Here is a 15,205-nt window from a genome sequence, read left to right on the forward strand (position 1 = left end):
AAAGTTAACAGCGTATTGTTTTATTTTCAAAACATCTTATCATGCTTCTATTGCATGCGTAGTTTGATCATTCTCTTGTTTTAATCGCATTTACTCAAAAGTTAAGTTCTCTTCTTGATCTGGATTTATCACTTCTCTTAATTTGTATCCATCTCCCTCCTATGCATCACAGATTGGATGCTAGCATTTATTGTTGTAAATTGATGTATCTCAAACCTTCATCCATGAATTGGAGTCGACATACTATTTCTCATTTTATATATCACCCCATCCTCTTTCTTTTATCCTCTTTTTTTTGAGTAGAACATTAGCCCTTCATTTAATATGATATATGATCTGCCGCTTTGTTATTTTATTTATTTATTCTTTTTTTTTTTGCCTGTGCCATTCAGTACCATATTGTTAAGAAAAAAAAATATTGAGGGATATGAAACAAAAACATGTTCTTCTGTGACCAAGATACGTAGGAAAAAATGTATCTACTCTCTCGCTAGTTGTGCGCGTCACAGGCTTTACGATACTTGGCATGTAGAATAGCAAACAAAGATAGCAAAAGGGCAGGATTAGGTTGGATCTGGTCATATTCATATCTAAATTCATAGCACAATCTTATACTCACATGTAACAATGGACCCCAAAATTAATTAGACATTAGATATGGCATTGAATAGTAATTGATTGTTTATTAAGTTATTTAGTGTATTTTGAATTAGAATTATGCACGCCTCCTTTGCAAGATAATTAGCCAACTGGTTGCCTTCTCTCAAGATACGAGCATAAGAGAAGTGAAATAACCTAGAGATCATAACCTTTAGATTTCTAATAGCAAAAGGGGAGTTTTGCTATGGATCCTAGCAACCACTGTTGGAGAATCTCCTTCCATTACAATATTGTCAGCCTGCACCCATTGCGTAGCTATCCTTAAACCATGCCAGCAGCAAGCATCTCAACTACAAAAACCGAGGTAGTTGAGATAGGGATCTATCGATGCTACAATCAAGACATACCCTAACTAATTTCGAGTAACAAATCCTTCTCCAACTCTTGGTTGACGCACAGGAGCATCAAAATAGTTTAATGAAACCTAGTGTGGGGATGCTAGCAAACAACCAATTCTGAGAAGGGTTCTGCAAAAATTTGCAGAGTATGATAAACCTAGATGCCAGTTCCATGCAACCTCCTTGTTAATTTCCATGTATCTGAATCATTCATTAACGAATCTCCAAGCAGTTTTAATCATCTTCATTGGTTCCGTGAACTTGTTCTGAAACGGAAAGGCCAAGGAAGAGGGGTTTCCACGATTTCACGACTTAACCCTACTAAAAATATATGCGTCTTCGCATAAACTCCACATATATTCGGGCTTGACTTTGGAACCAAGCTGGACCAAAGTCGAAGATTATTTTGGATCGGGTTCGGATCGAATTAGTGGACTACCGGTCCACGTTGCCTCCGGAGACTTCGTAGTCCACACGGCGTTTTGAGGGGTTTGGTGAGCCATCGGGAGGATTCGTGGGCTTCCAAGTTTCTCCATCCCACCCGTCGAGCACCTGCTCTGCACTCCACCGCCTCAGTCGCTTTCCCCAGCCAGCCATGGGGCTTAGGGTTTTGCTCCTTCTTCTCGTCGTGCTTCTCGTAGCGTCTCCAATCCTCGAAGGTATCTTTGCTGATCTCTACGTCTTGTTCGATTTCCGTGTCTTTTTCTTGATTTTCTCCCGACCCGCGATTCCTTTCGTTCCTCTCTCGACTTTAGCATTCGTCGGTCCCGATACTTTCATTAAATCTGATCTATGAGGTAGAGTTAGGAAGTGTGTGCGGATTTGCTGTGGTTGGTGGATTTCTTTTTGACTGGTCATAGCGTTTTATCTCTCGTCTCCATCTCACCTTCCTTCATTGTAATGTTGGAACTATTCCTTTGTTTCAATCAAAAGCTCCATATTGTATATCTGACTGAAAGTGGTCGGAGTATCACATGGGTTAGCATGTGAAGAGTAACAATTGCCCTCTGCATGGCAAGATGGATTTTATTGAGGGTTATGTGGTTTCTGATCTTTTGGATGAGGTTGAGTACAGTTTGAAAACGAAGACAAATCTGAATGAGGTTGAACTTTGCATGATGGATGAGCATGCATGGTTTCAGATGATAGACTAGAACTTGATATTTTACAATTGTTGCAAACAATTCCCTCAAAAAAAAAAAAAATTTGTTGGAAACAAGTTGGTTTCGAGAGCAGGAAATTTTATATTTTCTTATTAGTTTTGATTTTTGAAGGCTTACTCTGTGACTAAATGCCTGCTTTCTCCCTGGTATATGGGTCAATTAATATCTATTGATACCTGCACTTTTCTCTATAAAAATTTTTCAAAACATTTACTGATTCAGGGTCAAACTTCAGAACGTCAATTCATCATGCCTGCACCTTGTTGCATGTATTTTTACTCGTTGTTCAGAGATCGAGTCCTTCTTTAGTTCCATGATTTGGATTTGATCTATACATGAGCATGATCGGGCTATGTATTTGGTGTTTAGTTCCATTACGGTTATGGTATGATATGGTTTTAAAAACTGATTCTGGTTTCTGCACGGGTCACAAGCCAGCTCTGTACTGTCTGGTTATCTGCTGATGACTGACAGATGGCATGATCTTGTCATGGCTTAGCACAGTTGGCACCTCAATTCTTGGCTTCCGAAAGACTAACAATCATGAGGAGTCAAGATATATCTGGAGTATCCAGATAGCGAAAAATACTGAAGATGTTTTTCTCAATAATTTTATTGAAAATTAGATATCAAAATGCGATTTCTTATGTCCAAAATTTTTGGCTTCAAATTTTTGATGAGCTTGTCAGGGTAATTAAAGAATTGTAAATTCTTGTGCTGCTTTAAAAGATAACTTGATAGTCGTTTCTTAGAGGGAAGAAAACTTGAAGAAGCAAATTTGACAGATAGCAGAAGGGACAGGCTGCATGGTGGATTTAAAATGGTTCTATCAATCACTTAGTTGTTAACGCATTTTTTTCCTGCATGTCCGATACAAAAATCAGAAGCCTAGCCCTGTCACCTAATGCGCCATGTCATTGCCAGATCTGAGCACCATTTCCTTCATGACTGTGTGCTGCGGATCTAAGTCCAACTGTTGACAACAGGGACTAGTGCATGAGTCAAAGCATAAGATCTGCAGAATTTCAGAGGCATTTCTTAAAAATCTATTTGTTATGAGGACTACTTTGGCATAATTTATTCACTATCTTAGTGCTAGATTATTGGTCATATGAATCTTACGAGCAAAACAATGATTAATTGTGTCAATATGGAAGTTCAGGATGACTTTTATCAAAAGACATGCATGATTAATTATGTCAATATGGAAGTTCAGGATGACTTTTATCAAAAGACATGCATAATAGGACGCTCATACATAACTGGATTTCCCTGACAATGAGAGTTCGGTGCTTTATGAAGCTATGATTTCTGTATTTGAAGCTTGAAGAGGAGGATGTATAAGAATACAAGAAATTGCTTTCTAAGTGGGATGAAATTTCTTATGTTTGTTTTACCCACAGGGTTGAATGACGATTGCTCCCAAATTTTGGTAGATATTTCCAGATAACTTTTGCACTCAAGTACATATTTGCTTTTGTGTATTTTCTGATGCTCTTGTAAATTATGAATGCATTATGAAATGGAGGCTGACCACAAGTTGCTGCATATAAGGAAAGCCAGTGAAGGAACTGAATATTTGATTATAGATACCTTTGCTCTGAAATTTTATCTCTTATATACTTGCATAAATTAAGTACTTATATGTTATATCTATATAACTTTTTTCTTGACTTCTGAAATTTCCACGCTTTTGTAACAAAGTGAATTTGAAAAACAGAACCGCCCAAAAACCTGTTCTATTTATTATGCGATGAAATAGCTGTATTCTCCTGATTCTTAGTCTCCAATATTTTATCATGGGTGCCCAAGTTTGCACATGAAGATGGCTTCTCCTGCGAAGTTGATTAATTTCCATGTTTGTTCATTTCTGACTGGTATTGATTTCTCTCACCAGTCACCACTATCCATATTTCGTCTCTAACTGGTATTTTACTTTATAGTTGTTAAATGTCAGTTGGATACTAGTGATGAAGCAACTGAAGTTGTTGAAGGAGGTGATCTTGGCATAGTTGGTGATGAGTTGCAAGACTTTGGTGATGCATCATTCAGTCCAGCCCCTGGAGTAGACACTATTTGTGTTTTTCCAAAAAATGCTGCACGGTGTAAGTATAATTTTTTACATGACTCAGAATTTTTTATGCTTAATTCTGTTATATTTGTTTAGAGTGTCATGAATTGTCAATATTAAGTTTCTGTGAATGCAGTGGTTCCTGCAGGGGAAGAAACTGAATTATTGGTTGGAGTTCATAATGAAGGTATTTTTTCCTATTCTCTTTATTTTTGGTGTCCGATGCTCTCAATTTGTTAATTATTATCACCAGTTCATCCTGTAGCTGGCATTCTTTTGGCCTGTCATTTTTCAAATCAATCCTATATATAAATGTTGATTTCACTATTGCCAAATAGTTCAATCTTGATTTTACTATTATTAAAGTGCAAAACTGACAGTTTACATATGGTTCCCACTTGGTCTTTGCTTTTTGAGATCATAGACTAGTGCAGCTCAACTCAAACTATACCTATAACTATTATCATTTCATACTTTATTGATATGAAACATTTGTTCATTTAATAATGACTATCCTGTTGTTTGGGAAGCATGTGCACTTAACGACACATGATGCTTGTGTTGAATTATTGTGGCTGGTCAATGCACATAAAAACATCCTCAAACTATAAGGAACCACTTAAAGAATCTTGATTTTTTCCACTTAATTTCAGACTATATTACAAATTTAGGTTTTTCTAATTTCTACTAAATTCTGTAGATACATTTTTTTAAAAAAAATTATCTTGCTTGTGTTTTAGGAGCTTCCATTTTGATTATTGGTTTCTCAGACTACAGAACTTCCTTTTTTTATTTTTTATTTGGTGGTCCCTAACATTGTCCTAATAAGATTTGAGGAGCAAGTATTTGTGGGTTTCATTGTTGTAAGGCAATAGCCTAATTGTATCATCGCAGTCGGCTTATAGTCCTCTGCTTGAGATGTGAAATATAGCACGTGATAGGATAATCTACATGCAAAATAATATGAATCATTGCTTGAACTTTCATCTGAAACTCTAGAACTGAAACCAGCATGTTTCGGATACGGTCACAACTGATTTGAAAGTACAGAGAGTTTAGGACTTTTGGCTGAAACTAAGGGCCTCTTTGGCATTGGTGTTGTTTTTATGTTTCTGTTTCTCAACAAATTAGTTGAATACCACATGTAGATTGATCTTGAAGGCTGCATTTGCTCAAAACTTCTTCTATCCCCTTTCTTTTATTCTCACTTGTTTTGATTGCAGATTTTTTATACCAAAAGCTCTAAAAATTTTACAAACAATTTTTAAAAAAATAGAAGGGTTTCTTCTTATATGTTGTTCGGTCTAGTTCAATTTTCTTTGATTTTTTCCAAAACAAGAATAGAAAACAAAAGAAATAGCAAATGGGTTCTAATTTACAAGGCCAAATTATTGTATTTATTGGCTATATGCTAATTTTAGTCATTTCTTCATTTCTGTACATTTTGGGAAGAATTTTCTCAAGATGAAGCGAAGGTTTTTACAAGTTTTGAGAAGTCTTGGAAATATTGCAGTGCTAGGTTACAAAGAAATTTGGAGAAAAAAAATAAATGTTCTAACAAAAGTTCACTTATCCCGAAAATGTCATGTCATTTGCTACCACCCAAGCATTTTTTTGGATGAGAGCAAAATTGTTATATATTACAGTTGAAGCATGTTTTCTTTTCACAATTTTTATTTTATTATTGCAAAATGAAGCCATACACCCAAAGGTCATAAACAATATAATATAAGAAGTGCTGTCATAACACTGTATAACACTTCATACTCTTGACTTATCCTACCCTTTAATTTATATTGTTTCTTAATTTTTGTTGACTAATATTCTTGAATTTTATTATTTTCAACCAAAATCGCCAAATGGGAGCCAAACTTGTCTAACCAAATTTGTCGTGCTGCTATGAGACCAATTGAGGAAATTTGAGAGACTTGCTGCTCTGTAGGCTTGATGGAAAAGTTTTGATGAAGTGGAAATCAATCTCGGTGTGCTTTAAGGCTTCATTCTCTTTATTGGATAACTTGATTACAAAAAGGTTTGAGCAGCAATAAATCATTATAGTAACTAGTGGCAGTTGATGCTTTAAGTCTTTAACACCCCCCCCCTGGGCGAATATATAAGATGAAGAGAATCAAGGGACCTTATTGAAGTTATCCAACCTCCACTGCAATTATATAGTGCATTGGCTCTTAGGAAGGTAGTAGTGAATGTATCTGATTGTTTTATTTATTGAAAGACATGGCAGAAGACTTGCAACAAAAACTAGATCACAGGTCTTGACGCAATGGCAAGGTTGCTCCATTTTGATCTAGGTGTCATGGGTTCCAAACATGGAAACAACCTCCAGGAATGCGGGAATAAGGTCGCATGCATCTAACTAACCTTCCTCAAACCTCGCAGCTGTGCACTAGAATGCCTTTTTTTTTTTCCTTTTCACTTGCAACAAAAACTCAGGCTGCAGCAATTGTTCTAGTATGGAAAATAAGGATATGGGTGCAATAAATTAGAACTTAAGTGAAAATAGTGATATAAAAACAGCATATATTTGAATGATTAATAAGAAATCACTGAAAACATTGTGATCTCAGTTTTCTTGGTTCACAACAACAATATGAGCGGATTTTAAGTGCATGTTATAATGATTCAACTGTAATGTTATGGAAAAAGAAGAAAAGAAGGAAAAGTAGATTGTAGTACAGTTCCTCCTTGGTGGCTTTCTTTATGAATTATTACAAGAATCACAGGACTCTTGATAACTAAATAATTAGTCTCCTATATGAGTGCCCAAAATTTTACCTGAATTGCAATTTCAGATATCCACTGAACCCCATATCACAGAACACCTAAAACCATCCAAAATTAAATCCTAATTACTTCAGGATTTTCCCAATCCAATATCTACCTAAACTAGGGCCTCTACATATGACTCCTCAAAGTAGGACTCTAAAACCAATACTAAAAACTACCCGAAGAAAATATCTTAAAATTTAATCTAAAAATTGATATGCTGTCTGGGGGGGCAAGGAGTTCTTTGGATTTTCAAATTGTGGCTGTTCATGCATTGCTGAATTTGACTATACTGAAACTTCTTGCTGCTGGATAAGGGCCTGAAGTGCCCCTCAATGCTGTCAATGAAGCTTTAGGAGCCTTTCACCCCTTAAGATCTAGCTTAAAATGCTTTTAGGCCTGAGTTTTGCAGCTGTCATGACCTTGTGCTCAAATGAACAAGCCTTGGTTATCTGCATTTCACAGTATCTTGAATATATATTATATTATCTATCCAAGAGCATGTTTTGTGTGGATTATATTGCATTCTCCATCCATTTTGTTTTGTGATTATATTGCTTCATTTAGTCTGTTTTGCATTGCGACACGCTACCTTGTGATGCACATCTTTAATAACATTTAATCTCTTGAACCTAGTTTTTGCTGATTGGATTTTGATTATCTTCTGGATAATCTTCAGGTGAATCAACTTTAAAGGTCATGGCAATAAGGGCTAGCCTTCATCTTCCTTTTGATCATCACATGTTTGTCCAAAATCTAACTGTGCAGGTGAGCCTACATACATACTTGAGCTCCTGGTTGCTTTTGTTATGGTGATTGTTGTGATTTGTGGATCTTCATCAGTTTCATTGGTATAATTAGCGACAAAGCTGAGATGAGTTACTTTTTAAATAGAGGATTTTTTTTTTAAAGAATAAATAAATAAATCTGACCTTTCCTATTTCTTTCTTATTCATATCTGAGAGGGAGTGGAAAGAAACATATTAGATAGCAAAATGCAACTGATAAATTTTAAGATCTATGCACCTGTGTATGTGCATTATGTGTGGTGGTTGTTATGGGCAGTTGCTTGGGCCAATAGGTGATTTCCTGGGCAGTAGCCTGGCTTTAGGATGCCCAGGTGATGACCACCTAGACTGCCATGATATGGGTCATAAGCTGGTGGTGTTTTCCCAAGCAAATGCATATTGGTATACACATGCTGCACATTTTTTTCAAAAATGTGATACTTAAATCCTTGTTGAAGTGAGAAATATCAGATTGATCTGAAAAGAAAATCAGATGGCTGGACTGTAAGTTGGATTTGGCATATTTCAGATTTAATTTGACCTGGGAATGACTGGCACACTTGACTTATTTGAAATATAAATTCTTTAAATTAGTTAGTTTAAAACATTTAATTGAGGCATTCTTTTATTGATTTTTTACATTTGTACATGATACTATAGTATGTACGTGTGTCTTGACATACAGAACAGGGGATAGGAAAGGAGAGGAGGTGCTAGAATCATGCCAATAGGATTTGAGTCAAAATTCTTTAGTGTAGAACAGATAACCCATCATTTAAATTAGGAATGCACAACGTTAATCACAATCTATAACATACAAAATGTTTGAAAAATCTATACAACACTTACATTGTGCTATTAATGTATAAGCATAGACCTTGTTTGGCATGGTTGCTAGTTTCTGGTTGTCATTTTTTTTCAAGAGTACAAAAACCAAGGTAGAACAGGTGTTTGGTAACTTGGTTTCTATTTTCAGTTTTCTGAAAATTGACAACCGGTTTCTGGAAATTTTGAAAACTAAAAAAAAAAAAAAATAGTTTTGACTTTTTTAAAAGTGGCAACCACCTACCACCACCCAACCACCCACCATTGGCCACCATCACCACCATTGGCTGGCACCTCCTCCCATGGCTGGCCATCACTAGCCACAACTTGCCAGCGGTGGCCATTGCTAGCCACCGCCCATCACCCACCCCCACCCACCACCATTGCCACCGACCACTGCTGGCCACTGCCTGCTGCTGGACATTGCCGGCCACCCGTGCCATCAGTTATCACCACCGTCATCCACTGCTTTCATGGGCATTGTTGCCTGCTGCTGTCCACCATCATCATCATCTCCACGACCGTCACCATATTCATTGCCACACAGGTTTCAAGTTTTTGGTTTTCAGAAACAGATATTTGTTTCATTTTTTTGGAAATCTAAAAATTGAAAACTATCCTATATTTTTCACTTCTGTTGTTAAGTTGTAAGCGTAACTGCGTGACATATGTTTGTGCAACGAGTTGCTTGAGACTGTGCAATGCTTATGTTAAACAACAGTATCTAGATGCTAGAACTATTCATGATTTTGGATTTCTTTCAGTTAATTGAAAATTCTTCAATTGCCAAGGTGTTAGTATAAAGCAACTAACTTGGTCTATATAATGATAGGTTTGATACCAAACTCAACTAAGGACTCTATCATTGAACCAATGCTACGTATATGGGATAGATAAGCATGTTGACTCCATCAGATGCTAGGATCCTTCTGTTGGATCCAGAATTTAGATTAACGGACCTTTCAATGTGCCAACCTTTGTTTCACTATTAGTGAATGTCTTGCAGTTATTGCTGACTATCGATGGAACGCATGATGAAACTTTAATGGTGAATCTTCCAGTTCTATGTCAGGGAGTTACTGATATTAAACCTTTCTAGTAAAGATCATTTCATCTTGGGGGTTTTGCTATATATGCGTCTGTATATAGATGGGATCTGCTATTATGTTATCTTTTCTCATTTTTTAATCAATAGAGATTGGATAGAGAGAACAGATGTCAACCATCATTTGATGGAGGATATTATGGGAAGAATTACAGACTAATGGTTGGTAGCCATTTTTAAATCTCTATTATCAACTAAGTTTCTCGTCCCCAGATCCCAGCCGAACCTGTCCCCATTTCTGACCACTCTGCTAGCAAGCACCTCCATGCTGCATGGCCCATCCAGCACCTCTACTCTTCCATGCCGCATGGCCCAGCCATGCCTTCCGTCCCATGCTTTGTTAAGACATGACTTCTTCTACCACCACCATCCCCTGATTCCTTCCCAGCCTTTTCATTACTCTCAACCCCCTCCAGCAAGCAATATCTCATCCACGGCACCTCCTCTGCCGCCGCTGCCCCCATCGACATGTTCTCCACCCTTGCCATCAACATAGTGGCACTGACAGCATCAACAGTTTTTTACCTGGACCTACATTTCTACCACCACCAGAGGTGGAATCGTGGAGAAGGTGAAAAAGAAAGATGATAGAGACTAGGAAGGGGCATGATTTAAAGTCTAATTACAAGAATACCTATTGTAGTAACCTACATCATTGGTCATTCATCTGAAACCATCCAATTTTAAACAAACTGCTAGGTTTGCGTACTTGTACAGAAAGGCAATGTACCATAGCATTTGTTATATCTATATATATAACAAATAATTGATTTTTGTATAAATTATATGAGTTGTTATATAATACAAGAAAAAAGTTCCGAATTTTGTTTTGTATGGAAAGATGTGAATTTTTATGTGTAAACTCCCAACTCAACAGATTGAATCAAATCGATTAAGAAAAGTAGAAATGAAGTCCAGGACAAAGAGAGGAGAAAAAAAATATAATTTTGGTTCTTTAGATTATGTTTATGTAATATGTTTGTATCAAATCAATAGAGCAATAATCTTATGCATGGATATAGGCACACATATGTTCAAATAACATGAAATAATATATGTATTTAAACCTTCGATGCGCAAGGGTCTCCAAATCATATGATTTTTATGTATAAGTTGTTTAGAGCAACAACTCAATCATCGATGTTAGACCCCCATTGTCTGATCAGAACTGATTGGATTCAACTTAAAATCCCATTGGCCAGATTCCTGTCCACCCCTATATATATACATATACATTTAGGTGTGTTCGTGTGTATGCTTGCTGTATTAGATGCTGACATCTCATATGTGCATTCTTAATCACAAGTTACAGATCTTCAAATTTGTGCTTTAATTAAGTAGTTTTTGTTTAACATCAAGGTTGCGTGCCTTGTTATTGCAGGAGTTCTACAATGCATCAGTACCAGTTTCTGCTCAAGCTACATTCCCTTATATTTTTGCTGTTAGCAAATTTTTGCAGGTAGTGCATCATTTTTATGGCTGACTTGCTGTAATTCATATCTTTGGAATTATAATATTTTGATTGGCCAGTCTTGAATCTTGACAATATCTAATGCAATTTACATGCCTTGTACTGCAGCCTGGCCCATTTGATTTAGTAGGTACCATTGTTTATGAGATCGATCAGCAACCACACCAAAGTGTCTTCTATAATGGTACCATTGAAGTTGTTGAGTCAGGGGGTTTTCTCAGCATTGAGTCTGTTTTTCTTGTAACATTGGGAGCTGCTCTCGTAGGCTTTTTTGGTATATGGGCGTATGGTCAAATTCAGCACTTTTCAAAGGTAATTATTATCTAATGTGTATTTTATTATTTTAGATTTTCTTTTGTCTAACTTGTTTAAATAGAGAAAACTGGACAATCCACATTGCTTAACAATGAGTACTTACCATATTCAGTTATTCTTGCTGAACTTTGTTGAACTAGTTTTTCTTCCTGCATCTCATGTGCTAAATGAGATTTTTGAGGCTCAAGCTCATTCATCAAGTGGTTTCTCAAGCGGAAGTATAAAGCATCTTGATCTAAGGTAGCTGAGATCTGACAAGTGGAGTCAAATATAGGGATCAACTCATATTGTTGCTAATTTGGAGATGTATAATCCATGAAAGCAATTACAAAATATAAAAAAGTCTTCTTCTTATCCTCTGCTTCTTTTGCGCTCTCTCTTTCTCTATGAGGGGGAAGGGTGGGGGTGTTGTTTAGCTTGCAAGCAAGTCCTGGTGAATTTTTCTTTTCTTTTCTTTTTCTTGCCACAGCAGTGGGGAGGGGAGTCAATGTGCAATGTAGCTTGCAAATTATGAAAATGTCTCCATGAATTCTGTTCTTTATTGATGTCTCAGTGTGATAAAGTGCTTGTTTTGCTTGTGGACATTCTGTTCTTCAAAATCCTTATCCCTGAGTGAGCTGTAAATGTGGAGAAGAATGGGCTTCTTAATTGACCAACTTAAATTTGAAAATAACTTGGATATGTACCAGTCAAATTTCTGTATCAGATAGTATGTCTATTGTTATATGATATATTCAATACATGTTTGGTGGTGTCTGATAGAAAACACTTATTTTTGTTCTGAACATATGCTTTATTAGTATTTCTTTGTTTACTTCATATACATTGGTATTTATGGTACTATTTCTTTGCCTTGTAGTTAATGTTGGAGATGCCATAATTTTGTCGACATTAATAATTGTGTTTTATGTCCTCAGAAACAGTTTCTGCATCAGTGTTCTGGTATTCTAGTTTCTAAGTTTCCATACACTCCGAAATTCCCTCTATCAAATGCTGCAGTAAGCTTATTCACACACTAATATTTAAATTTGACTCAGTCCATTGAATTAAATCAGTATTAATGACAGACTACGCAACTTTTGATAAAAACTACCACATCGCTTGGGATCATCAATGAACTCTTAAAATTTTTAGAACTTTATGATGTTTTCAGCTATTGTGTTAGTCTAGGCCATTATGGTTTCTAAATTTTGATGGGAAATTCTTGTTTATAAATTTTTCCTTTTGCTAGCCATTGTGTTTAACTTGTTACTGCAAATTAATGCTTCTCTGGACATTCATTGTGGTCTTATTCTCACATTGTTGGCTACATAGAAAACAAAGAGAGCATCCAAAGTGGAAGTAGGCACGGGGACAACTGATGCTAACATGGACGAATGGTTGCAGGTCAGATATGAGTTAGTCCTTTCTAAATTATTTCTTCCTTCACATGTGACATCCCATGCTTGTCATTTTAAATTACTTTTGTATTTAGTGAAATTCATCACTATCTAGTTTTGCCAATTGAAGAACTTGTATTAGTGACAGATGGTTGTTTCCTTCAAGTCATTTGGTAGAGCACAGTGGCAAAGGTTAAGCTGATTTGTTTTGTTATTGCCATTTTTTCTTTTTTCTTTTTTTCATTTTGGGGATTATCAGGGAACAGCATATGCTCAGTCACTGTCAAACAAGTCAAAGAAGAAGAAGTAAAGTTTCTCGTGCACTTTCTTGAAAGGTGTGGATTTGGTGGTGTAACCTACAATTTACAGTTTCATAGAAGAGGGAGATAGCAACAGCTTCTGACAAAGCAAAATCTCTCAATCTGTGAGTGAAAATCAAATTTAAGGTGGTGCTTCACTGTTTGGCAGCTACTAACTGAAATCTGTCTTTGGAAAATGAATATTTGTATGCATAAGAATTTTTGTAGGGGTACACAATGTAGGCAGATCTTGGTAGTCAGTTCGTCTGATGAGCATACTATTTGCTGAAATTATCTGGCAACTCTAGCTCTCATGCGACATATAAATATTAAATGTGTTATATAGGAAGCTGAAATGTTTGAATTCTATCACTTTGGACGGTTTATATTTGCTTTGCAGAAAGCTCAAATATTTTGCCTTTGCTTCTCTTGTTCATTTTTGCCCAATGCTTTAGTACAGGCATCTTTTCTCTTGCCACGTACTCCGTTTTTCCCCCCACCTGGTAAGCATATCTATGAGATGTTTAAAGGGCTTTTTTATGGACCGGTCATTAGAATGTTAGATTTTAGCAGTTTGTTGGTGCCTACCCGTAAGAAGAAGAATGTTAGACTAGTTCATGCTGCAGAATTCTGGTTTGAACCTCTACTAATCTGTATGCTAACGGCCAAGGAATGCTTTGTCTTCCGAAAAGGGGGCATAACCAAACTTCAAAATGATTTATTTTTTGAGTGTTTTTAGAGAGACTCGTTGCTGCAGATGGCCACCTGAGATATGTTGCTTCTGTCTATTTTACACTCGGCTGGCATTGGGAATTCGTAACGGTTTAGTTGGGGGAATAAGAAACTGGTAAGGTTTTGTCTTTTGTTTTTGTTTTTTTATTGCTTGATGTGAAAAAACCTACTAAGGGCTATAATTTTTATTGTATCTTTGAAGTGGGGAAAGGCACAGTTTGTGATTACCGGTTGCCGCATCTACCAGGGTTTCTCTTTTTTTCCCTTTTTTTTTTTTTTTTTGGTGTGTGTGCAAGACACTGCTTTCCAGAGCCGCGAACTCCACGCCTTGCAACCTCTATTGTGCGTGTTTTGCTGAGAGGATAGCATTAATGTTGCTTATCTCGGAAATGAAAGCTCCAGCAACAATGTTGCTCATCTCGGAAACGAAAGGCCCTTGCCCGGTGTTTCAGCCCTGCATGTTTGGCATCTTGACGTGATACTGCCTGGCTGTCTTTTTCTTCTTTTTTTTTCCCCGGGAAGTGCAAGTAAGAGGAGCAAGGAACATGATGCTGTCTGTTGATCTCTCTGATGCGTGGTCGTGGGATTGTGCGGCATGAAGTATTGGTGAGAGCTATACCTTTCCAAGTAGCGATGTGGCGACTATCCAAGTACGAAGATCCGGACTCGATGAGATGTGCTGTGCACCGTGGATCCAGACATACCCTGAGAGGATGCTGATTGGGTGTTAGCACATACAAAGGATTTCCTTTTCTTTTCCCCATTTGTCTGTGCTAGTTTCTTTCTGGGTGAAGTCTAGCGACTATCTAGGTAGCACTAGAATGATATTATCCATCATACCTTATTCATTTTAAACCGAGATGATTCCGATGAACGATGCATGTTTCCCGAATTATGAGATGATATTTTTAAAATTTTGATTGACGTCCTCCATAATTATAACAATATCATGTCCAGTTGGCAGTATTTGCATGAGGATAGCATCATAAGCTTGCTCCATGGGTAGTATGTAATTCGTGCACTTGGTCTAAGCTAGGTGATTTCGATGGTAGCTTAGGTTGGTTTGTGTTTCCAAAAATCCAAGAAAAACCAAGATAATCAGAAAGCAGGTGTTAAATTAGTCAGCAAACTCAAGCAAAATTAGATTCCTGACCAAATCACTTTTATATAAACTTAGGTACATTTTCGAACACCAGATTAGGACACAGAACCATTAATCAAGGAAATTCCTCAAGATTAACCTCTATACCTTAGGAATTAAAGGATCGGCGAGAG

The 15,205-nt window shown here is 36.7% G+C and overlaps 1 protein-coding gene across 6 annotated transcripts; it reads left to right on the forward strand.

Moving 5' to 3' along the window:
* The first annotated feature begins 1,464 nt into the window (after positions 1 to 1,464).
* Positions 1,465 to 13,608, forward strand: LOC105044119 (translocon-associated protein subunit alpha). 6 transcript variants are annotated; one of them, XM_073255444.1, is made up of 10 exons: positions 1,465 to 1,657; positions 4,105 to 4,266; positions 4,354 to 4,419; positions 7,696 to 7,784; positions 11,116 to 11,193; positions 11,314 to 11,389; positions 11,471 to 11,517; positions 12,438 to 12,518; positions 12,835 to 12,906; positions 13,159 to 13,608. In XM_073255444.1, exons 1-10 carry the CDS (start codon positions 1,594 to 1,596, stop codon positions 13,207 to 13,209), a joined length of 786 nt encoding a protein of 261 aa, XP_073111545.1. In that variant the 5' UTR covers positions 1,465 to 1,593; the 3' UTR covers positions 13,210 to 13,608. The 6 variants fall into 6 exon arrangements, with proteins under 6 accessions (XP_073111545.1, XP_073111547.1, XP_073111541.1 ...); XM_073255446.1 differs by lacking the exon at positions 12,438 to 12,518 and having other exon boundaries at positions 1,473 to 1,657; XM_073255440.1 differs by having other exon boundaries at positions 1,474 to 1,657; positions 11,314 to 11,517.
* The last annotated feature ends 1,597 nt before the right edge of the window (positions 13,609 to 15,205 follow it).

This window comes from Elaeis guineensis, chromosome 4, assembly GCF_000442705.2.
Source record: "Elaeis guineensis isolate ETL-2024a chromosome 4, EG11, whole genome shotgun sequence".
NCBI classification, from domain to species: domain Eukaryota; kingdom Viridiplantae; phylum Streptophyta; class Magnoliopsida; order Arecales; family Arecaceae; genus Elaeis; species Elaeis guineensis.

Excerpts from the sequence above, each read along its gene's own strand:
- LOC105044119 (XM_073255440.1), top strand. The coding sequence starts at position 1,594 with ATGGGGCTTAGGGTTTTGCTCCTTCTTCTCGTCGTGCTTCTCGTAGCG. Across the intron at positions 4,267-4,353 it reads TCCAAAAAATGCTGCACGGT|TTTCTGTGAATGCAGTGGTT; the intron begins GTAAGTATAATT and ends GTCAATATTAAG. Across the intron at positions 12,907-13,158 it reads ACATGGACGAATGGTTGCAG|GGAACAGCATATGCTCAGTC; the intron begins GTCAGATATGAG and ends GGGGATTATCAG.